Source organism: Athene noctua, chromosome 18 (assembly GCF_965140245.1).
Source record: "Athene noctua chromosome 18, bAthNoc1.hap1.1, whole genome shotgun sequence".
Classification (NCBI taxonomy): domain Eukaryota; kingdom Metazoa; phylum Chordata; class Aves; order Strigiformes; family Strigidae; genus Athene; species Athene noctua.
The window spans coordinates 10,710,447-10,735,045 of NC_134054.1; the positions used below are offsets into that span (position 1 = coordinate 10,710,447).

At 37.7% G+C, this 24,599-nt stretch overlaps 1 protein-coding gene across 1 annotated transcript in view; it reads right to left on the reverse strand.

Annotated features, from left to right (window-relative positions):
- SMURF2 (SMAD specific E3 ubiquitin protein ligase 2) overlaps positions 1-24,599 on the reverse strand; it is a 67,326-nt gene that overhangs the window by 12,631 nt on the left and 30,096 nt on the right. Inside the window, exons 3-11 of the mRNA XM_074921816.1 lie at positions 24,198-24,306; positions 16,016-16,149; positions 14,763-14,828; positions 10,873-10,957; positions 9,491-9,574; positions 7,940-8,142; positions 7,680-7,764; positions 4,792-4,950; positions 191-401 (exon numbers count right to left, since the gene is read on the reverse strand). Of these exons, the coding sequence (XP_074777917.1) occupies positions 191-401; positions 4,792-4,950; positions 7,680-7,764; positions 7,940-8,142; positions 9,491-9,574; positions 10,873-10,957; positions 14,763-14,828; positions 16,016-16,149; positions 24,198-24,306 (1,136 nt within the window). The remainder of the gene's footprint in view (positions 1-190; positions 402-4,791; positions 4,951-7,679; positions 7,765-7,939; positions 8,143-9,490; positions 9,575-10,872; positions 10,958-14,762; positions 14,829-16,015; positions 16,150-24,197; positions 24,307-24,599) is intronic.

Genomic DNA, 24,599 nt, shown 5'->3' on the forward strand with positions numbered 1-24,599 from the left:
ACATCTACTTTAAGTACAAAACTGTTCTTAACATTCCCTTGAAACGCTTCCTCTTCCCATTTGCCACCGGTAAAATTCCAGCTTTAACTCCAGACTTCAAAATTTCCTCTGAGTGACTTCTTTAGACAGTTACGAACACCCCTCCTCCCCTTCCCTCAGTGTTAAGAAATGGGTCAAATTCTCAAATTACCTCAAAAATCTCTTCCCTGGAGACCTCAATACGACAATGGCCAGCTTGAGGTTGCTGCTGTGACAGCTCTTGCCTCAGGATCTTGAGTTTCTGCACTAGGTCTCGCTTGTACCTCGGCACAGTCAGACACTCTGCCTCATCTGGAAGCTGACACAGGGACACTACCTGCTGCTGCTGCTGGTGTTGCTGATCTTTAAGTTGGTTCTGGCGGCTAGAAACAAACACAGCTGTTTGCAGATATTCAAGTCATACGTCCCCTATTTTCTTCAGATGCTTCTTAAAGGTTAAATCTTTGTTAACTAAACTACTTTCAATTTATTATATTATTACTGTGATTACACTAAAAATGTCCGGATCTAGTAAAAACTAAATTCAGAGACTTTATCCTGACTAAAGACATATGCTTCTGTCTTTCTTGGCAACTATCGGTTGTTTTTAGGGTTTGTTACTCCTATTAGTACTACTCTACAAAGTACGTAAAAGGTTACAGCACTATATAATAAGGTATTATCCATACAATTTTACTGCTAAGCTGCTGACACGGAATTTCTCAGATACCATTTCCATATTTCCTTTGCCTGTTTTGCCTTCCTCCATTTTAAAATTCAGGGATCTGCCAAACACTATGCCTCTAATCTACAGTCAATACCATAGTCTGTTTTAAATGGCTTGTCTGAAAAAGAGTAAGCTTACAAAAAGATGTTTGTACTGGCAGCTTGGGAAGGACCTTGTCCCTTGTACCTGGCCTAGTCTGGACCACAGGAATGTGGGAGTTCACATGTAACTAATTGGCACAGATAAACAAGTATTTTTACTAGCAATTCTAAGAGATTTTGTAAATCTGACTTCTTACTAGGAACAGTAAATTAATCGTGTTGCAGAGATGTCCTCTCTTGTGTAGTTTCTTGTACACAGTAAGTGGATATTTTTATAGCTTTTTAGTATGGCATTTCCAAACAACACAGAATAAAAACTGTATTTTACCTAAACCATGAGAAAAATATCTCTGTGTGGAACACATAAGAATACCCTAAATTTACTGGATAAATAAAAAAGGTTATTCAGAATGTTTTCTGAGTAAGAAATTCAGAAATAAGAAATTCAGAATGTTTTCCAGTGGAATGTTAATATTATAAATAGGGTTTTTTCAACATCAAAGACCAAAAAAAATATTAGATGGGATCAAACACAGTTTTAGTATATTTTAAAATTTCAGCCTATTGTCTGTTTTGAAACAAGGTCTACTAGAAAGCTCTCCCAGCCACCCAAAAATCACCTCCAGCAGACTTTCAGCACAAGAACATTCAGAATTGGCAATTAAAAAAAGGGGTAGGGCGTTCCCAGTTTGCCTCGTGGTTCTGAATAGCTATTCTGTTATTTGCAAACCTTCTATTTAAAGCAATTTTGCATAAACCATCCTCAAGGGAAACTAACACCAGGTGACCAGGAAATCTTTATCAGTAGGCTCACAAGCCTAATATTTAGAAACCCCTGCTATGGCACACGTTGTAGATTACTTCAGCAATAACTCAAAGCTTAATATCACTAATAATACCTCTTTACTCCTGGGCTCTAAGGCGGCAATAACGCACAAAAATCCTACTCTGTTACTATATTCTAGCATGCAGAACTTCAGAAGTTAGCTTAATGAATGTTGATCGTTTCACAGTGTTACACTGTCTGCTTCTGTTTGTTGTTTTTTTTTTTTTGGGGGGGGGTGTGGGTGTGTGTGGGGCGTGTGTTTGTTGTTTTTTGGTTTTTTTTAAAAAAAAGAGGCTATCTCAACTTTATTTGCAAGCTGTTCACACTGGTCTTAAAATGACAGTAGTTTATTGTAAGTCATTCCTGAGAAACCAAGTCATTACAATATTTTAGAGACACACACTGAATGTGGTTCCAGAACACATCTCTATGTCATTTGTGTTACGTGCATAGTAATTCCTTTTTACTTGTGATTAGTTTTAAATACGAATCTCACAAACTATATTTACTTGATGTACATATTAAAGCAAAAATCATTGTTCTATCTTCTGAACCTTCTAATTCCATAAGGACAAGCATGTGAAAATATTCCTTGTATATGCCTACCAGAAAGTCATAACTATATACTAAAGTGAGCATATGTTCCTGTTACCTACAGGAGTAAAAAAAAAATCCCCTAAACACAAAGCCAGTCAATGTCAGTCTTAAAGAAAATGTAAACTCTGAAGTGAGCATGAACTTAAGATCTATGCATCCAATTAAACCAATCTAAAATAGGGCAGTACTAGGAGAAATATATAATGCCACCCTCCATATGAGATAAAAATATTCAGTGCAGTATTCGCTGAACTATCTGCAGTGCTTAAGGTAATTCAATTTAATTTCTTAGTTTGTTTTCACAGCTGAATGACTATGCTTGATTCTGTATAATGCTGTAAGAATCTAAGTACTTCTCAGGTGCCATAACTATCAAAACCTGTCACAAACTCTTAGTCAATATTTTCAAACAAAACTGTGTTAACAAGTGTGATTATTTTCATAATTTACAACGTCATCACTGGAAGAACAAACTGCTTTACTCAGTTCGATAGAGAAGTCAGTATCACTGAGAATAAACTTTTTGTTACACCTTTGAACCTAAAGCACTATCACACCCATCCCACCCAAACACTAAAATTATTTCTCTGATAATTTACAAAATAACAGGCCTAAGGCAAACCTTTTTTTTTTTTAAAAAAAAAGAACAAATAAGGAGGTGGGCTTAAGGCGGGGTGTGGGGGGGTGGGAGAAGCTTTCACATATCCTGTTTGCTGCAGTAAAAGAATAAACACCAGAAAAGATTTATCAGGCAGCAGACTTTGCTGATGACACTGTTGGTTGAATTTCTGAAATCCTTCCCTAATGAAAGACAGATGTACAAACGAAAAACTTAAGCACACTGTGGTAGTACTTTAAGTTTAAAAGAAATGCAAAATAGTTTTGTGATTCTAGAACTTGAAAGTCAAATTGGATTTTCTAGATAACAAAACTAGCTATTTATTTGCCCTCCATAATACATGTAGAACGAACCACTGTGACCCTCCTGGCATTTAAAAATAAACCTACCTATGAAAGTTTTTCAAATATAGTCCAGTTAACTGAATTTTCTACAGTTTAAGAATTGCACTGTTGTGGCTAAGAGGGTCTGAAGTTTTTCTTTGGGTAAAATATCTAATCTGAATTAATTTAATGAACTTTCCTGCGTTTCAAACACAAACATGCTCCTCCACTGATAAGTTTTTTTTCAAGATTATGTTCATTTGAAACTACCAATTTTAATTCAGCTAAAATTAGTAATGATTTGTTTTAAATTTAAAAAAAAAAAAAAAAAGAGAGAACTAAAAGTGTCTGGATGATGGGAGCTTACTGAAGTTCTGTAATACACACGTATATAACCAATGATTTCTCTAAACAAAATTCGTGACTATTTAGACTCTTCTCCCTCTTGCAGCGTTAAGTTCAAATGTATATTGGGCAGACAAAGGCTAGCCAGCTTTATGTATTACACAAAAGATATGTTGAGCTCCTGGATATTACTGTCCGTTCCTCAGTTTTGTCTTTTCAGTGCTTGTTCCCATTTTCTTTTTCCTTCAGCTTTTCTTCTCAATGATTCACTTCCTTAAAAGGACTATTCCTCCTATTTACTCCTTGCCTAGGGCTGCATGACTTTCTATCTAACCAACTCTCTTCATTGTTTCTTCCACTTAACACCTACTCAATACTTTACGGGTGTTTTTCAAGAGTCTTAAAAGGTGTTAGTAGGAGAAACGAGAGAGTCAAACTCCCAAATAGCTTGGACAAACCGATAGCTGTGTCTACGCAAAAAAAGAAATGTTTGTTTGCTTTTTGTTTTCCATTTTTAGTAGAAAATTCCCCAGTGTGAAATGAATGCCGAGGGAATAAAAACAAGAGCCAAAATTCTTTTTGAGTTTCCCCTTCTCTTTTTAAAAGTGCAGTATGAAAATGTGATATCACAACACTAAGGCAGAAAAATACGGTTCCTATTTTATTATTTTTGTAAAAAACCTGAGTTGATTTATTGGGGTCTTATTTTGAGAACATCTCAACTAGTCTTACTCTAAAACTGAAGGTAGGAGCTGAATTATTTCTCCTTTATTCCAGAATAGTTGGGTACTTGTGCACCCTTAGGTAACTCATCAGTATTTCACACCAGTGGCTACTGAATGCAACCTCCTACTTTAAAACAAGTTCTCCATGACTGAAAGTAGTATGAAGTGTAAAGAAAAGGAAAGAAAGTGTCTCTTGCTGTTAAAAAAATTCTGTGGACCAATCTTTTCCAGCAGACAGCACTTGCTTCCTCTCCTGCTGCCCCCATCTCCCAGCATCACAATAGTCACATTCCTGCCTAAATGCTGCTAGAGATTTTTTTTTAAAGAAATATCAAACCTGTCTTCTTTGCTATGTAACACAGTAAGTTGGTAGTATGTTGAAGAACAACACTACTATACTTTAACTCCTATTGAATGGCAGAATACATCTTGATATAAAATCTAGCACCCCTCAAGAGTCACTTTCTTTCCTCTGTTATGTTCAACACGTGCCTGAGACTTAAGACTTACTTTAAGACTAAATGCAAGTTAGCAGATAGCCGTGGATCTGTAAACTGCGTTGTCCTGTTGTTATGGTCAACAAAATAAACTCTGCCTGTTGCTGTATTTCGGATCTCCCATCCAGGAGGCAGTGGACCAAGCTCTTCACAATTGATGTTGCTAAGATCCCTGTGAAAACAAATATAAAATGAAAAATACCTCAGCATTTGGCCTCTGAGCCAAACAAGCGTAAATGTAACAGAACAATTCCATGAAGTCTGAGAAAATGTATTGTTTCAGAAACTTGATCTGTTCAGCTGGAATCTCTACTCCCAAGGTGCAAGCCCACCAAAGAAAAATCACACACCCCTGAACATATGCCATGGGGAAGAAAAATTCTTATCAAATAACCTTCATTTTTACAAACTAACTTCAGATGGTAAATTAATACAGGCTTAAAACAAAAATAAAGACCACTGCCATATTTGCCAAAATGGAACTGCGGTTCTACACCAATTCTGACAGAAAACGTTTTTAAAACAACATTAGTCATGTAAGGAACTCTGAATCACACTTTAAAAAGTCCTACAAAACAAAACTATATTTCTGAAGAGTTATACTTTCCATGAAGAATTACACATGGGATATGTGTGTATGGCACAGTTTTACCCCAAAATCCCAAGTGCTAGTGGGAAGGAAACAGCTCTCTAACAAAATATTTAAAATAAAATATTATATTAACAATGACTCAGCTCTGCACTGAGCAATGGAGAGATAGCTTAATTGGTCTCAAGAAAATTCTGCTGAAAGTAGGAAGATGTAGATTCATTCCAGAGGTTCGCTGAAAATAAATACTAGTCTTCAAAAATGTCCATTTTACTGATTTTTCATGTATATAGTTCACACCTCAGATACACCTTTAAAAAGAGCTGCCCTTGACAGTGTGAGGTAAGTCTTCAGATCTCCCAGCATCATGTGAGCTGAGGGGAGGAAAGACCTGAAGGACAGACTGGCTAAAAAGATGCCTTCTGCAGGGACTCAAGGGCTGAGAAGCCACTAATGGAAATAACAAGGCTCTGGGATTGAACTTCTGCTGATACTGCCCATATACACACTCTGCTGAACTTCGGGGTTCACTTTTATTAACTAAATGACTGTGGCATATTAGCATAAAAATACAATATTCCTTAGAAACGACACAAAGCTTTTCTCCTCAGAAACAGCCAAGTTTTGTTCTCAGACACACTCAATGCAGATTCTGCTGCCACACCTAAGAACAGTGCTAATTTAGATTTCATACAAAACTATTACACCAGAAACTTAAGGATTCGATTTTTTTTTTTTTTTAAGAGAAGTCCAGTTTCTAGCTTTGTATAATACACAAGTCATGGACTTCCCAATACTCAACTGCCAGCTGTATTGCACCCTCAAGTCTGCAGACAATGCATCAAAGTATATTCTTGTAACACAAAAATAGTAATAAAACCAAAAGAATCATTCAAAAATGCAATGAAGTTATGGCTATGAGGCACTTAGTCTTTCCTGGGATATCCATTTCCATTGCTATGAACACCAGCAGCGACCGACAAAGTTGCTACAGTTCTCAGATGCCAACACTGGCTGCCAGTGTCAAACTACACATGCTATTTTACACTATCCACAGACTTTAGAAAGCTATTATTTTCAACAGGATTTCTCTTTTTTTTTTTTAAAGAACAACCAGAAGCTAACAGTAATTTCCATTATCCTTCTTTCCTTTCAAACACATCAGAAATAATCACATAAACAATCATGTACAATATGTACATGTGTATTGTATAAATAAGGACACTAAACTAAAAGGATACTTCAGATTTATTCTCTCTTCAGTGCTGAGATAGCTGCAACAGAAATAGCAGTTTGAGTACTTCAATCACAGGTCAGTCTCTCACAGCTTCTCTATCCATTTGTCTCTCTCCTCCATATTCTTTCCTATTTATACACTGCTAATGAGGTGCTTGAAAGCACCTATATGATTGCTCAAGGAATATCCATGTTAGAGCATTATAAAGAAAATAAATATTAATTTTGGCTTTGTAACAGGAAGCCTGCTGTAAAAAAATTGTGCATTTTTAATGTTTGTTACCATATTCAAATTAAAAAAAATTAAAAAAAACCCCAAACATCATCCTGGCACTTCAAACAGCTCACCATTTCTGCTTCCAGGCTTTTTATGACCGAGTGTCTCCAATTAGTTTCTTAAAAATGTATCAAGTTACCCATTCTTTGAGTAAATTAGGTTTGGTATTCTGAACATGGGGCAATAATTCTCACAGACAAATAAACTTAGGCTAGTTCGATGATGAGGCTGTAGCTCACTATAGATAGTAGTAAAACATACAAGGGCATCCACTAGATTTTCCAGGTTTTCCCCTTTGTCTGCTCCGCCATCAAAAATGATCACATTTGTCCAGCCTATATGTCACAAGGTTTGTTCTTCATAAATATATACTGTCAGTTGCTCAAGTCTTGTTAACTTCCGAAGCCTGAATTAAAAATCAAAACCAACTCAGTTTTCAATGAAGTATCTCAATAAATCTACATTTTTGGACGTGTTCAGGATCCTACTTTGTTTCATTATTTTTCCAGAGTATTAAAACTTAGACTTGGCTATAATTATATGCAAGATCTAGAATCAGTTAACTATAGCTGTTTTCCAAACACCACCATAACTTATTTCTTGAATTTCCATCTTTGCAGCAAAATAACAACTTGAAGAACTGAGCAAGAGAGACTAATTTATTTTGATGAATGACTTGTTAAAATCATATATTAGGGGCCAAGGGTCAGAAATATAGTATTAGACAGAGAAAACTGAGGAGAGTACTGCTTAAACTGTTTTGATTTGCCACCTGAAGGCTACTTCCATTGTTTCTTACCTAGGTACTCTTGGATCGTGCCACGTGCTAACGCCAGTCTGAGTATGCAGAAAATAGACCTGACCCTGCTGAGTTGTCCTTTGCTCTGTGAAATCAAAATACATGAGTAACTATAAGAACAAAAACTGCAATACAAAACACTCACAAAAACTGATTTCCCCAAACTAAGGAATCAAAAGGTTCTTAATATACAAGAAGACACAACCCATTTTCCCAGTTTCTTGGGACCTACAATTAAAAAAAAAAATTAATTTGCATACCATATCCTTCAGGTAAATCAGGAGGAGTGTGCAAGTGTGTCCTGCTCATGTAATTTCTGTGCCTCTGTGACCTGACTCTCCTCTCTGCCAGCCGGGGATCCGACGACTGCCCGCAGGTCGCACCATTCGTTCCTGTAATTGGAGTGTTCTCATCCACAAAACAGCTCAGTGGTCTGCCTGGACTGGAGTATTCAGATGCTGGCCTGTCAGAAAAAATGTGATAATTGCATTGCTGGCTGGACACGGGGCTACACAACACACTGCACAGAAGCTTCATCTAAGGGCTCTCAGAAAATCTTTGTGGACAGTGGAACCTAGCAGCTGACCTGTCGAGCAGGATACCTCACTGACAGGCAGAAAGCTGCTGTTCTGCACTCACTGGTTCATCCCGGAGTAATCAGTAAACCCCCTCAACTTCAGGTGTGTAGGACAGTATATGATGCTGCAGGATCAAGATCATATCAAATGCTCACATGATTAGTTTCTTACACAGAGTGCCAAGAGTAAAATTATTTTTGTTTATTTAAATGAGCATCATAGAGGCCAGACTTTCTCACCTTGTCTTCATATAGCTGAGGAAGTGATCAGGCCTTGTTATTCCTTCTAAGTTTTAAGGAAAGTTACTAGGCATGATGATGAAAAAGGGCTAAGCACGATAAAAACCAGTTGCTCTTGAGAGCTCGACTGCAAGAGGAAACATTGAATTATGTGGGTTTGTATCTCAGTGCTACTTTCAGAAGGATTTAAAATGGGTTAAAGGGGGATTGATAAGGATGCAGGAAATTCCCCTAACAAATTATATATCTTGCATTTGTTTTTCTACTGAAAATGTGTCTACAGCTTAGAATAGGTATTTCAACATACCAGGAAAAATACAGTTAGGTAAATTAAAAAGCTCACTTGAAAATTGCAAATATATCAGAGCTGGCAGCGATAACAGTAAAGATTATTTTAAGTCAAATATATCCATACAGAGACTGGAATAATATTTATTGAGGATGGAAGAGACTGTCTGCAGGCACAGACAGTCTGCAGAAGAGTCTGAAAAATATGCAATGACACTGTCTACAATTCAGGCACCAGAACTGGTTTGAGGAACAGCTTCACAACACACATTTATTAGCAAAGGTGATCGTAATGATTTTGAAATATACTCTGTAACAATCAGCTTTAAAATTTCTGGATTACATGGTCATAGCATGTACACAGACAACATCTGCCAGCTATTCGTGATCTTTTCTTCATCCCTTATGATGTCTGCACATTGTAATGTCTGTATTTATAGAGTTCTATCATAGCAGCTCTACAAGAAAACAAAGATGCCAGTGCGAGTGAGGAAAAAAAAAAAAATCTAGTCAGAATGGTTGTTCTGAGTTAAATATTAGGTAGAGTGAAGGAGTTGGATGTTAGAGAAGAAACGCATACAGTGTTTGTAGAGTGACTCTGAGGAATGAATACCCATGTTAGAGCCACTTAGAATCACTTGTGCTCAGCACTCCTGGTCAGCAATCAAACTTCATCATACGCACTGCGTCCTAAACAATTGCTTACCGTGTTGGTCGCTCCCACTGAGTTGTTCGTGTAATATGATTTAAATACTGGATCCTTCCAGAAGCAGTCCTCCGCTCCTCCCATCTAGAATTCAGACATTGAGAGATAAGGCAATGAGTGGTATTTCCAGGAAACCAGGGCACAAAATGTTTCCAACATAAATGCCAACTCAGGAAGACTTACACTATTATGAATCATGTTAGCTGAACAAGGTAACAGGAAACAACTGAAAGTTCAACTCAGAATTGATTTTACATATTCCTCCCTTGAAACCAGGCATACCATTAACAATATCACACCTTCATATTCAATAACTATTTGAATTCTAATTAAATCCAAATAGCCATGTAAAGAAATTCTTGAAAACATCACGTTTAATAATGTATCTAACTTCTTTTGACCACTTGACTCTACTAAGTGCTTTCATATATCTTCATGCACTACTTGCTTTCATTAAAAAGTCACCTTCAAATAACACGACTTTAATTATGATCACTTTTACACTCCAAAATACACAAAGCTATACAGCTAGCTTTGCAGTTACACAATGAAGTAAGCAATATTTATACAAGGAACATTTTGAAGTGAAAATTTAGAAGCATTTTCAAAAATGTTTTTGACTTCTCCGGACTCCAAATGAACAAAAGAATGCTGTTTAGGACTTAGATGATAATTTACATTTCAAAATTCATCATCTAAAAAATCAAGTTTCTCCTGTCTTTACCTGCCAAGAATCACATTCAGAAGGTCTGTGTTTGCTCTGAAAAAGTTGATGACAGCACCAGAACCTAAAACAGAGCATTTTTCTGTATTCACTAAACTGGTTTAGGTGTTAATGATGTCATTAACTCTCACAGGGACAAATCAAAATCCTAAACCCAGCCTTTGGCAGGTAAATACAGCAAGAACTCAGGCTCCATTACCTTTTCCAATCGTGTTTTCTTCGCTATGATTTACATGGAAGAAACAGTGATCTATTTTTATAATAGTGTATGCCTCTGCACAGCGCTGAAGGAGGCAGCCAGGCCTGTGTGTTCACCACCTTGCTACGAAACTACTACATGGATGAAGTCAGCTTGCTGGCTGTGATTTAACATTAGTTTATCAGTTCTATAATTTGAAAGGCATATGTTTTCTCAGACAAGGTTTGGTGCTTTTTTAATGCATTTATTCATATATGCCACCTCCTGGTTCCCAAGAAGAGGCAAGACAAGGGTCAAACTATTCTATTCTGTGTGTCTCCTCCTCCTAAATTCAAAATGGTAGAACTCTGAGTGCAAGATTAAAAACAAGTTAAGCTATTTGTACACTGACTTGTCATTACTACAGAAGTCTGTTGTATAAACTGTATTGGTATTTACATCACAGTGATGTCAGCTTACCCATCTGGTAAATCATTATCAAATAACCGACTGCAATCCACAACTTGTCCTCCTGTGCCTATTCGGTCTCTGGACTGAAGACTTACTATTAAGATAATAAAAGAATTATTAAAGATGTGACATCTGAATGCAAATTACAGTTATATTTGAAAGAGAAATGGTACTCGGATGACTAAACTGATCCATGTTCTTGATATTTTTTTTCCTTCCCACAAATAAAAGTTACACACAAACAGTGTATGTTTTCATACGTGTGATTCTCTACGTCTTCAAAAAAGTTAGCTTAAAAAATATGAATGCAAGTTAAGGCAGGAAAAGAAGTTAACTCTGAAGCTGTCATTAACTTTTCTCCATAGGAAATGGACTGTGACATTCACCTGGTGGCAGCAGGGTGGCTAACCTCATGCATTGCTGGGACAGCAGGCAGGACACTGCTAGTGCCTCACTTGCACTGCTAACAGTAGAACTGCTAATGGAGCTAAAATACGAGATTCCTGGATGGTTTTGACTCCTTCTTATGTATTCTGTGTACACATGGGCTTCAACACACAGGTATACACACGCAAAAAAAAAACAGGCAAAATTTACTCCTAGAAGCACTACACGTTTGGTTTATTGGCTTCTTTCAAACACCAGTGGTATGAAGTCAAATGCAGCTCTCACACAAAGCAGTGCTCAGCACCCTGAAAAGCCCTTACTGCCCTCAGCAAAACTGTATTACTTTTTTTTAAATTTTAATTTTATTTTTTTACATGTTTCATTGTAATGGATATTTATGCCTGAAGCTTTTGTACTACGATTATGACAGCAAATTATTTTTTTTAAGGCAGCTTTTGTTCCCAATATCATAATTTGCTAGTGTCCAATATGATAATTTATGGTACTTGTGTTCCTGTGGGGTTGGGGGTTTTTTTTGATGTTTTGTTTTGCCTTTAACAATAAAATGATTGCTTAAAAACCTCAATACGTGCTGTGGCACACATTTCTTGAGGTGACACTACTGTACCTCTGGACAACTGTCTTCAAGTCCTATTTATGGATGCAGTAAAATAAACTTACAGACCTTAAACTAGACACAACCAAACTTTTCTCAAGGTGACGAGTTAAAAAAGATGTAGTAGTACTGGTAGTTTTTGCCAGAGTCCAGATTTTCAACAACAACATGTTTTGAAGCTTAGGGTTTTCAGCCTCCAACAGACCATCCCAGGGAGCCCTCCAGTACCTCACTGCTTTATTCCTAATCAATATTAACTCCTAGTTTTCCACGAACACTAACATTATAAAGCAACTTCTTAGAGGGAAAGATTTAAATTTGATTTCAACCAAAACAAAAATCTTAGCTGATGTATTTATTCTGCAAAAAACTCACACCTTACAAGTTCACATTGTTGCATGTAGGCAAGGTTTGGCAAGCAATACACACAGACAAAAATGAAACCAAAGGCAATTACCTCCTCTTTGCCTATGGGAGGATCAAAATTTGTGCAGGGCTTCATATTATAATGAGTAAGGACTCATTTTTTCTGCACCGCCACATCAGAAATAAAATGGTGGCACAGAAGAGAGCTGCAAGGACACCTGACACAGTTCAGGTGCCCCTTACATCCATTACTCACAAGCGTCCCCTTTTCTTCCCCCCTTTGAAGATAACCCCAGGTATTTAAGGATCCCCTTGCTCCCTGTCCCAAATTATAAAGGCATACCCACTGTGCACTTGATTTGTAAGGTTATCATCTGCTGAAGGTATCAATTACATTTTAATATTGTTTTCTAATCTTGCATAGCCTATTAATTTAAGCTAGTTTATCATTAGGACTGAGAGTATATTTATAACTTATACTGCCTCCCTACTTTTAATCAAGATTTCTCTACCATGTAACTACTGCAGTAGAATTATCTAGTTCTACTTCAGTTCATTAACCAATTAATGAGATTCCACTAGTGAAGAAAGATTAAAATATACAGAAATGAATAACGACCATTTAAATAAAAAAAAAATGACGAGTCTCTGGAATCTTACCAAGGATAGATTATATTAAAACACAGCCATGACTGAGGAAACCTGACCTTTCTGATAACAACAGCGGAAAGCAGAACATACAGATTTGTTCTCAATCTCTGCTGTAACCTGACAAACTTTGTTTTTTCTAGGTTCAGTGCACAATCCAGCAGCTCCTGATAATTAGGGACAGCCCCAGCAGCATGCCGAAGGAGCTAATGCTGCTTTGGCTATGCCACTTTTCATGATGATATCGGGATAAGCCAACTGGTCAGTCTAGTTTATGGCCACAGTGCTGACTGGTTATCTCTGACAACTAGTTATCTCTGAAGTGTATTTGCCATGCCCACACTGCATGGTATTTGCCCCAGGCTTTCTGCCCAGCATCCCAACAGCCTTGAGACCTTTCTGATTTGGGTTTTTTTTTGCTTGTTTAATTAACATTAGCATTCTCGAGTCACGATGACAAGGATGCATGTTGCATACTCTGGAGGGCAGCATGACAGCATGTCAGGGTGTGAGGGTACAGTCCCTGCTACTGTCACGTCTGAGGGACTGCTATGGGCAGAGCAGATCTCTGCTGCTCGGAGCAGACCCTGAACAAGCTCTCCTCTCAGCTGAGCTCAGCTCCCTCCTAAAAGGAAGCCCACAAACAAAATTTTATGCATACAGCATGGATAATCAGGGGACTGGTATACCGGCACAAAACACCAAACCAAACTGACAACACCTAGAAAAATCTAAACGCCTCAGAAAAATTACTTGTTTTCTCCTTTACTCTTCTGTGCAAGCTCACACAGAAAACTGAATAATCAAGACAGTCTGAAGTGTCGGCAATGCACTTACAAGGCCACATCTCTACCATCATTTGACTCTGTGCCACCTTGCTCTTAATACTGTGCAAACACTTGCAGATCAGATGCTAGACAGATGGTTAGAGCAACATCAAGAGGTTAAGTCACAGGTATTATTCAACAGAACACTTTGAGAAAAGCAAACAAATGCACTGAAGCCCTTATTTGCTGACTGATATTTCAATAGTTTTTCCCTGCCTGACAAAACAAGAATGCTGCTTGGATATTATTTGAACTAGGAACTGAACATAAAACTGAGCATGCAAATACACTTTTCTTTCCCCCATGTCCAAATATTCTTATTAACACCTTGCCATAAAAATAAAGATCTCCTTACCCCGATCTACTTTTTTTTTTTGACTTCTTAAGCGACCTGCTAGAAACGCTGCCTTCTGAAACTACTTACAATGTACCAAAAACAGAGCGCTTATGAAGTTTTATGTGGATACTGGTTTTTCAATCTGCCAGCTTCTTTTTAATTCTTAAGTTATTTAAGGTTTATGAGTTAGCAGAACAACAAAGCACAGCTTTACAGAGATTGGTGACAGACTTGTTAATAACCCGTGAAAACACAAAATGAATTGACCAAGTCAGCCCAGACAGCAATTCACTCCTGTTACAGCAAGATGTTGTAGCCTTTTGCAAAACCTACAGGAAGCACAGCTTTGCTGGAACTCTCCAAGGCCAAGAAATTTGTATCCAGTTTTTCACAGGGAGTTCTGGTTCAAACCGTCACCAATTCTTTACAGTGAAATTAAAAACTTTCTAAATAAATTTGGTATTATCTATGTCCCAACATAATGGGGGGAGGGGCCTGTTTTGGGATTTTTGGGGGGTTCTTTTGGCTTTGGGTGTTTTATTTTGTTGATTGGGGTTTTTTGGTTTTGTTTGGGTTGGGGTTTTTTGTGTGTGTGTGTGGTTTTTTGGTTTTTGTTTTTTTTTAGTCTCTACATACACACTTCTAGCTTGAGGTACAAATGGCTCCGGCAGTAAACACTGAATTGGAAAAAAAATTGGAAAGAAAGCCCCTTACTTACCTACTATCTGTCCTCTAACAGTATCGTTGTCATTTGGCCCAAGCTTGCAGAGATCCAACCTCTGATCTACAAAACAAGGACACAGAGCCCAAGTCATACAACATTCTGCTGCCTTTGAAAGGCACACTGAAGTACCATCAGAACAAAACTCAGCCTAGCGTAAGGTAGTCAAAACTTCAGGAGATGGGGGAAGGGAAGCAAAACTAAAAATCTTCAGCCAAGACTTAATTTTTCATCATTTTAAATCAGAAAACAAGACTAGAATATTTTTGATTTAACATTTTTCCTACTTCACAAAGCTCTTTTGCAGAATAGGAAATGACATTATCCTAGATCGGATGTCTGAAGGGATTGTAGCAAGTAGTTTGAACTCTCTTCCCTTGTGGAGAGGAGCCTTTGTCATAATGCACTTCCAGTTCAACACTCACATTAGTACAGCACAGAGCTAACCTGCAGCATCAGTCCACACGTTCCACAGTAAATAGGCAGAACTTCACAGAACTGAGCAAAGCGCAATGCGCTGAAGCACTAATCTAGTGCAAATATTTAAAAATGAGAACTTCAGTTATGCCTTTATCACCAAGGAACCTGGTATTTATGGTAAATTCACAACGTTTCTCTACCACCATGCCACTTTTTTTCTTTCCTTTTTAAGTTATCTGTATAGCCAAGCACTACTTTTGCATCACACTGCACCAAATCTGTTCAGCAGTAAATGGGTAACGAGAAAACACCATCTTACATGTTAATTAACTTTTGAAAAAGTAAATATGAAGTGCTCAGAGTGTTACAGAGCACTTAATATCTTATGACAAAGTTCACTCATTAATTTTGAAGGCACATTAATTTTTAAACTACAAATTTGGCTTCAAGACAGATTTACCTTTTTGTTTACCCCTTAAGATTTGCATTTTTGAAGGTCATAAAAAGATAATTTGGAAGTAATTAGAATCCATCTTCCTTTGGAAGTGCAACACAGTAAGTTCTGTCTTGACAATCCACGACCAGACAGCAGCACTGAAGTTACCACTGTCTATGGTAATGGGCAAAGGAGTTGAAACACCAACAGCAAGTTACACTCTTTAACCTACTCGTGCTACCCTCAGCCACAAAACACTTGGAAACTACCAAACCCACTGGAATATACAAGCTTTACAAAAACCAGCAAAAACCAATTAACTGTCACTCTTCAAAAGTCTGTGCATGAAAGTTTGGTCTGAAAGAGAAGAAACTCTAGTCTTTAGCTTACTTACAACCAGTGTCTTTAAGGCGGTTGATTGCATTTGAAAGAAGTCTCACACAACCCAGAAAACCAGCTCCCTGCTTTTTATGAATTTTCTTGTGATTCCACACACTGATTGTTATTGAATCCGACTTCCCAATATATCTGAAAAATGTGGAAAAACAGTACTGTGAATGGCACTTACTGAATACTTTGAAGATGCTCCAGAAATCACCTTGGGGAAGAGAAAGATTATCAACCATTACATTAAAAATTTAACACGCACTGTATCAGCAAGAGCCAGTAAGTCATCTTCAGATAAGATGTACACATTATACTTTAATGAAAGCATGTCTTATGAAGGAGTTTACTTGAATACAAACTAACCTAAAATCCTGATTCTGGAAGAAGGCATTCATGTGAATCCACAGTCTCCTGAAATCTGTTTAAAACAGTAGCATGAACAGGTTCGGGGCTCTCTTCAAGCAGTTACAAACGTGCTTAGATTCATGCCTATGCTCAGCCTAACCAAAGAGAACGGCAGTGCTCATGGCAGTGAGTTTGTGAGCAGCGCTAGCAGGCAGAGTGCTTCAAATGCCAGGACAGAGACTATCAGTTTAGCATTCCTCTGCGGCACTTCATCCGCTGCTGCTTTTCAGGTTACTCTTCCAACCGCTGGCAACTCAAGTCACCCTCACTTAGAGCTCTTCCGAGCTCTCAGGGGAAATATAAAGCAAACCTAAGTTACGCATCTGCAGTTAAATTTCTGGGAAGCCAATTTACTATTAAGAAAGCTTCAGAAAGGCCCTGTTTATAACATACATTACATATTATGAATGGGACCCGTTACAAAAAGGTCATACAGTATCTTGGTTGAGATGTGCCACCTTCCCCTCCTGCTCACACATGGACTGCCCCCTCACAGCATTACCACAGAAATGCTTTGCAAAACCTAGATCTGCATTTCACTAACTTGGGGAAACCTGGACACTGTGGGCTATTTTATTTTTGCTTTTGTGGTTGAAGCTTTGTTCTTCAGAAGTAATTACTTTGTGAGCTAGTTTTTGTTTTCAAAACTTTCAGAGGACAATTTCAAAACACCTAAGATGTATCAGCTATTGCCAGTACTGAATTATTACAGTTATTTCAAGCTGAGGAAAATTAATTTGTAACTATGGCTTGGATGCCAAGAACTGCTTGTAGTTCTCCCTTCCCAGACCACAAATTCTGGCCTTCTGCAGTTTATTTCCAAGTGCTTTTTTGTTTGTTTTTGAAGGAAAACCGATCAAACTCAACCAATGCCTAAATACACCTCCCCCATTGACTGAGACTTTATCAATTTAAAACATCTTAATATTTTCATAAAGATAGAAATGATACTGTCAAGGTTGGCAAACCAAACAATTGAACTAACTGTCATGGCTTAAAACGGCAGCTATGATCAGGTAAGTTCTCAATTAACACTTCTCGCATTTTTCCTTTTCCAAAAAGCAGAACTTTGGCAACTTCTTTTTCCCACCTGCAGACAGGGACTGACCCAAGAAGTAGAAGACAGAAAAGCCTAACTGTAGGCACATACCCATGAGCATGGTTTAAAATAACCAGTGCACATTTAAAAAACCAAACCAAAACAAAACACAAGCTTCGCACAGAAAAAAAAGCCAAGATTTTTGAATAGTAAACTGATTGCATAATATAGGTCAGATTTTTGGCCTTACAACCTTGACAATGCCAATTTTGCATAAAGGAACGAGAGATGAAGATGAGTATTCACGTGCACAATTGCAGTCTACAATGTTTCATGTACTTAAAATAAATTCTTATGAGAACAAGTTAGGTGCACTTAAAAATAAAGACTTATCATGACCTGTCTTGAATTTTCCAGTTTTCCTTGTTGCTTTAAAAAAGTCAAAGGTATATAGTTAAACACAATTTCATAACAGAACAGTTTGAATAATACGTAGAACAGCTGAATATACAACACAGTTTCCAAGAATTACTGTAACATTTCAGGGTGAGGTTCTCATGGTTGAGATGCAGACAGTAAGCCATCCATACCAAACAGGTGAGGACTTCTGTATCACTACTATATCCTACTCTGATTTTTGAACCCGCAAACCTGGCTGATTCACACGTTTAAAGGAAATAAGCAAGACAAGCTGCATTTTCCAAATAAAAATGTCGTTTTGTTTTGTTTGTTTTTTTCCCCAAAGGAAGAAAAGAAATATTTCAGTAACTGCTAGTTGGCTTTATAGCAAAATGTTTCATCTATATTTCTGCATAATTTCAGGCATGAAAATACATGGTTGCATTTAGAGAGTGATGGTAGGACAAGTTGACATTTCCAATTCATTTGGTGGATAAGTTACATTTGTTTTACATCATCTGGCAATAAAGTTCCAACATAAAAGCCCGAGCTAGGAATTTTATTTGTTATTTAAAAAGAATGTTCCAAAAAATAAAGTGAATAAGCTTGAAAAAAACCACCACAAACCCCAACCCCACACCAAACTAGAAACAAATAAACCACAAAACTCCCATTTTTTTAAATGCTATCCTATCAGACCAATATCTATTTCATAGATTCAGTACTTCGACAGAGATAACAGGATTAGTATTAATGAAGTGGAAAGTTGGAAACTCAATTTCCATATACATTTTCTTAACTCCCGTATTTCGTGCATCTGTAAAATTACAGGGGTCTGGATAAGAATGTGTTCAGAAATTTTAAGAAAAAGTGTCTCTACACTTTCACTTCTAAACAAAAGTCAAGTACATGCCATACTGGAAACCTCTAAAATATTTTAATCAAATTTTAAAACACAGGGAGAATTGTTACTTTGTCTAAATAAAATTATGTTTGCCAAGGTGGTATTTCCTTCTGAGCTAATATACCACTCAGGAAGGTTTGGTGTCAAGTGACTTTTCAACCCCATAGCGTTATATACACTTTCCCTGAAGAGTTCAGCTTGGTAGAGACAAGCAGAATGAAGAAAGTGGAAAAAAAATATATTTCTGAAAAAAAACACACCTCTTCCTGATCACAAGCCAGATGTACTCCCTCCAGAAAGAGAAAAAAATGCAACATCAAGAGGTATGAGCTCGGGCTTGGAAGCCAGGAATTCCCTTTTTTTAATCCATGCTGTCACATAGACTCTTTTTATGACCTGGACAAATTAGTTTGTTTCTCCATTTTCCCATTTCTGATTTTTTTCTAATATAATGGTAGTGTTCTGCTTTGAGACATCAGCTGTTTTCAGACTGGGGGAGAAGAGGGTGCAAAAAGATATCATGATAAGTATCATCCCTTTGTCCTTCACCCTGACCTTGCTCTCATCTCTGGTAGCAACTGAAGGGTGTTTGAGCCTCTGGGATGGTCAGAAGAGAACCAGCCAGGGACTGCGGCTTAGACAGGAACACAGCATAGACATGTGGCACTGATTGCCTGCTGCTTTCTTCTCCCCAAAGCTACCCAGCCCAATGTTGAGCTGAACCTACAAGATACTGTAAAAGCAGCCACACCAAGCTAACAGCAAGCAAAGTGGGCTTCTACTCCAGATGTTCCTAACAGACCCACCAAAGAAGCTCAGCAGAGACTTGTACACCTGATGTGCTTGAGTTGGAATGGGCAAATCTGATGATACGGGCCAAACGCCACCCAGAAATGCTTTCACCCTAAACGCAAAGGGCATCAGTTTCATCAAACCGGTATAAACTACCACTTCAAGAAGGCAAAGCTGTTGCAAGGAGCTCTTTGATGGGTCTTTAGGAGTCTAATGCAGGATGGGATTGTCTAAACCAGCACTAAACAGAGATGCTGCCTTCTCTCCCTGAGAAAAATCCAGGATCATTAGCAATAACTAGACAAAGTAGAGTTGGACAGCTGGTGGAGAAAGGTGACACTGCCAGGGCAGTGCAGGGGCTTGAGAATGTGAAGGTGTCAACAGCACTAGAACCTGCAGTGAGGAGATTTTGGGAAGATGAGCTGTGGAGGTTGGATGAGGTTAGATTTGAGAGGTATAACAAAGAAGGAGAGCAACAAGTCCATGCCAGAGCCTGGGGATGCAGATTTGAAGGGCACAGAGTAAAGATGGGATCAGGACTAGGTTTTGGTGGAGATGATGGTACAAATATATTTCAAGATAAATAGGCCATATGACTTGCTATGTCTTGAGGGCAGAGGCTGGCTGCTGAGGAGGGCTGGAGTAGGTTAGAGGGCACAGGTGAGCATGGGAAGGCTGTAGGAAAGATCTAGGTTATCACAGAACAGAAGAAAGGGGAAGGAAGAGAAAAAGGCAATTTGTTAAGTTTAAGAACTGCTGGTTTAAGGTAGTGTTTAAATGATTTGAATGTAAGGACTGTAAATGTAAATGTGTTAAGTCTGGTTATTCAATGCTTTAAAGAAAGGCCTGAACAATAGGGAAAAACACAAACAACTGAAAAACAAGGAAGGGGAATACGTCCAGGGCAAGCATGGTATTTTACTGACATTAAACTGCACCCAGACAGCAACTATTTGGCAATTTCTTTCTGGAAAGCCTCCCAGATTCCCCCCTCCCCTTACACACACCCATCTAGACTGAAGAATCTAAGCAACTAATTCAGCTGCTTCCTTTTACACTAAGATCTGAATTAAGAACCACGTAAGGCAAAAGCTTTTTTGTTCTTTATGACACTGCAGCTGTCTTTTTAAAAAAAATTTTACACAACAGAATACCTATTATGCTGAATCAGGTTAGCAAGCAACAAAATTCCCTCGGAATTAGCAACTTAATTCAGACATTATTGCATAAATACAAGAGATCCATCTTACTATGCTATTTGCATATGCCATGACATGATAGATGAAACTGTTAATTAGCAGCAGCGTTAACTTGTTATATAAATTCCAGGCTGGGGACACTTCAATCAGCCCAACTCAGCCAAGAGATGGTTTTACTGCATGCAAGCTTATTACCATCTTTTAAAAAACAGCAGAAATCTTCATAGTAAGAAAAAAAAAAGTAGGATTTTTCTTTTAAAATTCTCCAAAACTGCACCTTCCTCTGGTTCATTTCCTATGCTGTGTGGTGGCAGGAGCAGGCAAGCTGCCACCGAGACTCCATCTGTTATGCTTGGTGTGCAAAGCATTTCCTGTAACAGTGGAAGCGGCGTAAGGCTGAGACTAGCGTTCCCATGCAATGGTGTGTTGTTAGGGTAAACATTAGGAAGTTTAAAAACCCTATTATTTTCAAAGGATGAGAAAAAAAAAAAAAAAGATTAAGTCCTGTAATTTATGAGGTTTGCTATCAGGTACTTAGCAGTAGGACAGTTACTATTCCTATTAGAAAAGCCAGGCAGTGAGTTGTATCAAAGAAATCTAATCTTTTACTGCTGTTTTAAATAGAAACTGATGACTAGGTGACTGATGCTTGTAAATGGAAATAAGTTTCCATAGAGTAAGGAATAACAGGCAAGACAAATAAAAGGGGTTAAATTATTATGAAGAAAATTTTGAGAGGGAGAAGATTATTTTCAAATTACAGGTTCCTGACATAACGCTTTACTTTGGATTAAAAATGCCGTGTATACCTCTGTCATCAGGGAATTCAACTGTCAGAATCAAGCAAAGTAGTATTCCCTATAGGACAAGTAATTTATATTGAAAATAATATCCTAACTAAACAAAGCTTATGTTTTTTAGGGAATCTTCTTCCCAAAAAACAAACCACACACACATAAAAATGTTTCACACAGGTCTAAATTCCTTTGGACAATCCAAAAAGACTTGCCCCAAATCTGCCCTAGCAAAATATTCTGCCAAAAACTCAATTTCTATCTCTGCTTTTTATAATATGATGTGGACTGCAATCACAGTTTTGCTTCTAAGCTAACTACAGTATCCAGATACAAGCACGACTTGTTCTATAAAACAACATGAAAACACCATCTCTTCATCCTTCTTTAAAATTATAACCAGAAAAGAATTTTTTCTAAAGATTTTACTTTTTTTTTCCCAGTACTCTTATTGCATATTAACATCCTCTCTCGCTTCCCATGTTCTCCGCTCCTCTCTTCTCTAGAAAGGAACCAAGTCTCAGAGTCATTAGACCATGGAGCGCTTGCCATCCCCTATAACCCATTCCTGTCAAGTCCTTACTTGCATTGTCACCACAGCACTTCAAACAACAGATGTGACTGGCAGATACTGGGGGAGACACACGGAACCACTGACATTTTTGACACAGAATTTAGTAACAGGTAAGTGCCAAATGATAGCCACCATTCCTTCTTCAAAAATATTCCTTCCCGGGCTGTATAAAGTTTATATATAGGAAGGCTTTACACTCAAGTCATGTTGGCAGCACTTTCCTTTCCAACTTACTCTCCTTTTACCCCTGTAAAACTATGCATTAATGATCATTAATGGGCCCGCCTAACTAAACACCAGTAAAAGTCTGTGCTTGCATTTCATTCTTGCAGCAAGAGAGCACTGGTGGGGCTCAGGGGATGCGCCCTGTGGTCCAGCTTCATCCAATGCAAACTGGGTTCACGTACTGAAGGCCATTTCACGAAGGAAGCAAAAACCCAGCAAGTGGGGATGATCGAGAGACTCCCTACAACAGCCCACTCCTGATGCAAGCTAACACACTCATCCAGGCACACTGTTACTGACCCAATGCAACTCATTTAGTAGGCAAAGAATCGGACACATTTTTTTTCCCCTATCCAGCTACCTTCCTGTGGGTTAAGTAAATTGAATCCATCTACCCAGAAGCCACATGAAGCCAGTGCACGACAAGGGAAAGTGGTTGAAAGCAGAGAGAAAGGGGGCTTTTCATTTTTGGTGGCAGCAAACTGCAAGAAACAGTAAAATCTACAATGCTGCATAAAGGATTAATTGCTGTTGAAAAAAAAAATTCTTCAGCTAGATCTTCAGAAATGGACGGTCAATTTTGGAGAGGATGCGGAAAAGCAGAGGTCCGAAATCTGCATTCTATACAAATCAACATTTTGATAGGTTTAATAACATTTTAAAAATTAAACTAACTTAGAATTCTTTAATATGAAAAAGAGCCATTACTTCTACTTGAACTTAAACTTGGTTTAAATCAGTTCTTCTAAGGAATATGAATTACCATCTCGCATGCAGAATCTAAGCTTGGACCGAGTCTGAATAATGAAACTATAATGCTATAGCTTTCCTCAGAGAAAGTGCTATTATTTCACTAAACTGCCAATGTTCTTTTGTTAAGCAGTAATGAAAATGTTTTGTATACGGCACTAAAACATTGCAAACAATGACTCCACGTATTTACTTTTGAGTATTCAAATAAAGAGTAGGTCAAAACATCACTTTAACCCAGGCCCTCCACATTCTGCTTAAAAGATCCATCAGGCTGCTTTACTTAACTAGGAGAAAGGGGGACAAGAAACTCTCGGCGTACCAATACCTGACTTGTTCTAGGTTTGGTGATGTCTAAAGCCAACAAGTAAATATGCTTGATTTCTAGTAATATGGATAGTGAATGGAGCCACCAGAAAAAATAAGATCAGAACAATGCCTTAGAAAGGAAAATACAATGAGGCAAAAGTGTTGTCTTCCTCATCTTCTATCCCACAGAAAAAGATAAAGAATAAAAGACAGGGAAAATAAAGCATGCACAAAGAAACCTATATAAAAATACAAGAGTTTTAATAACTTATATTATACAGAATATTCTATGATTTCGAAACACAAAGGAAAAGCATCATATATACATGCCATATGGATTATATTGCTCAAAAGCTCTGAAAGATGCTCAAGTGATGGTAACGTAACAGTTTATAGCAAGAACAACATTTGGGACAGCAAATGACAAAGGAGAGACAGCTGAACAAGAGGATCACAGAAGAAAAGACACTACAGCACTGCAAGACAAAAAATAGCGTGAAGAGCAGTTTGAGGGAAATATTGTCAATTGTTTGCTTCATTTTACATAAGTCTTAACATGAAAATATTACAGTAAAATAATGCTATAGTACATGTAAAGCATCATTACTACAAAACCAAGTGTAGTGTTTAGATTTTGAGGGAAATGAGAAAATGGTATTTTGACACGTGTATTTTTCACTCAAACTAAAAAACTCTGGGATATTTTCAAAGCTGTAAATAGGACAGTATTATGAACATTTGACAATGTCTGTGTAGAGGATTTCACTTCAAACCTTTGGTTATCACTGTTACCACCTACAGGTCATAATGCTGATTCCATTTTGGATCAAGTGTATTCTTCACAGTATCTGTAGAATGGCATTGGCCAGATCCGTCCACCACAACCTTAGCAAATGGATCAGGAAGTCCTAAGAGGAGAGAAAGAAAAAAACTAGCAAATGGATCAGGATGCTTTAAAGTCTTGTATCACTGCACATTTAGGTTTTTTGAATATTTTATTTGAAATTGCTTTTTATTTGTATATGAGAGCCATATTTAATGAATTTGAATAACATGACATATTAAGCACAGGAAACGGCTAAATTAGCAATTTATTTCACTGACATACACAACTTTTTCTTGGTTTAAATCAAACACATTGGGGAAAAAAAATCTGAACACCTTAATCTTCCGAATTCAAGATTGAGTAAATTCTCACTAC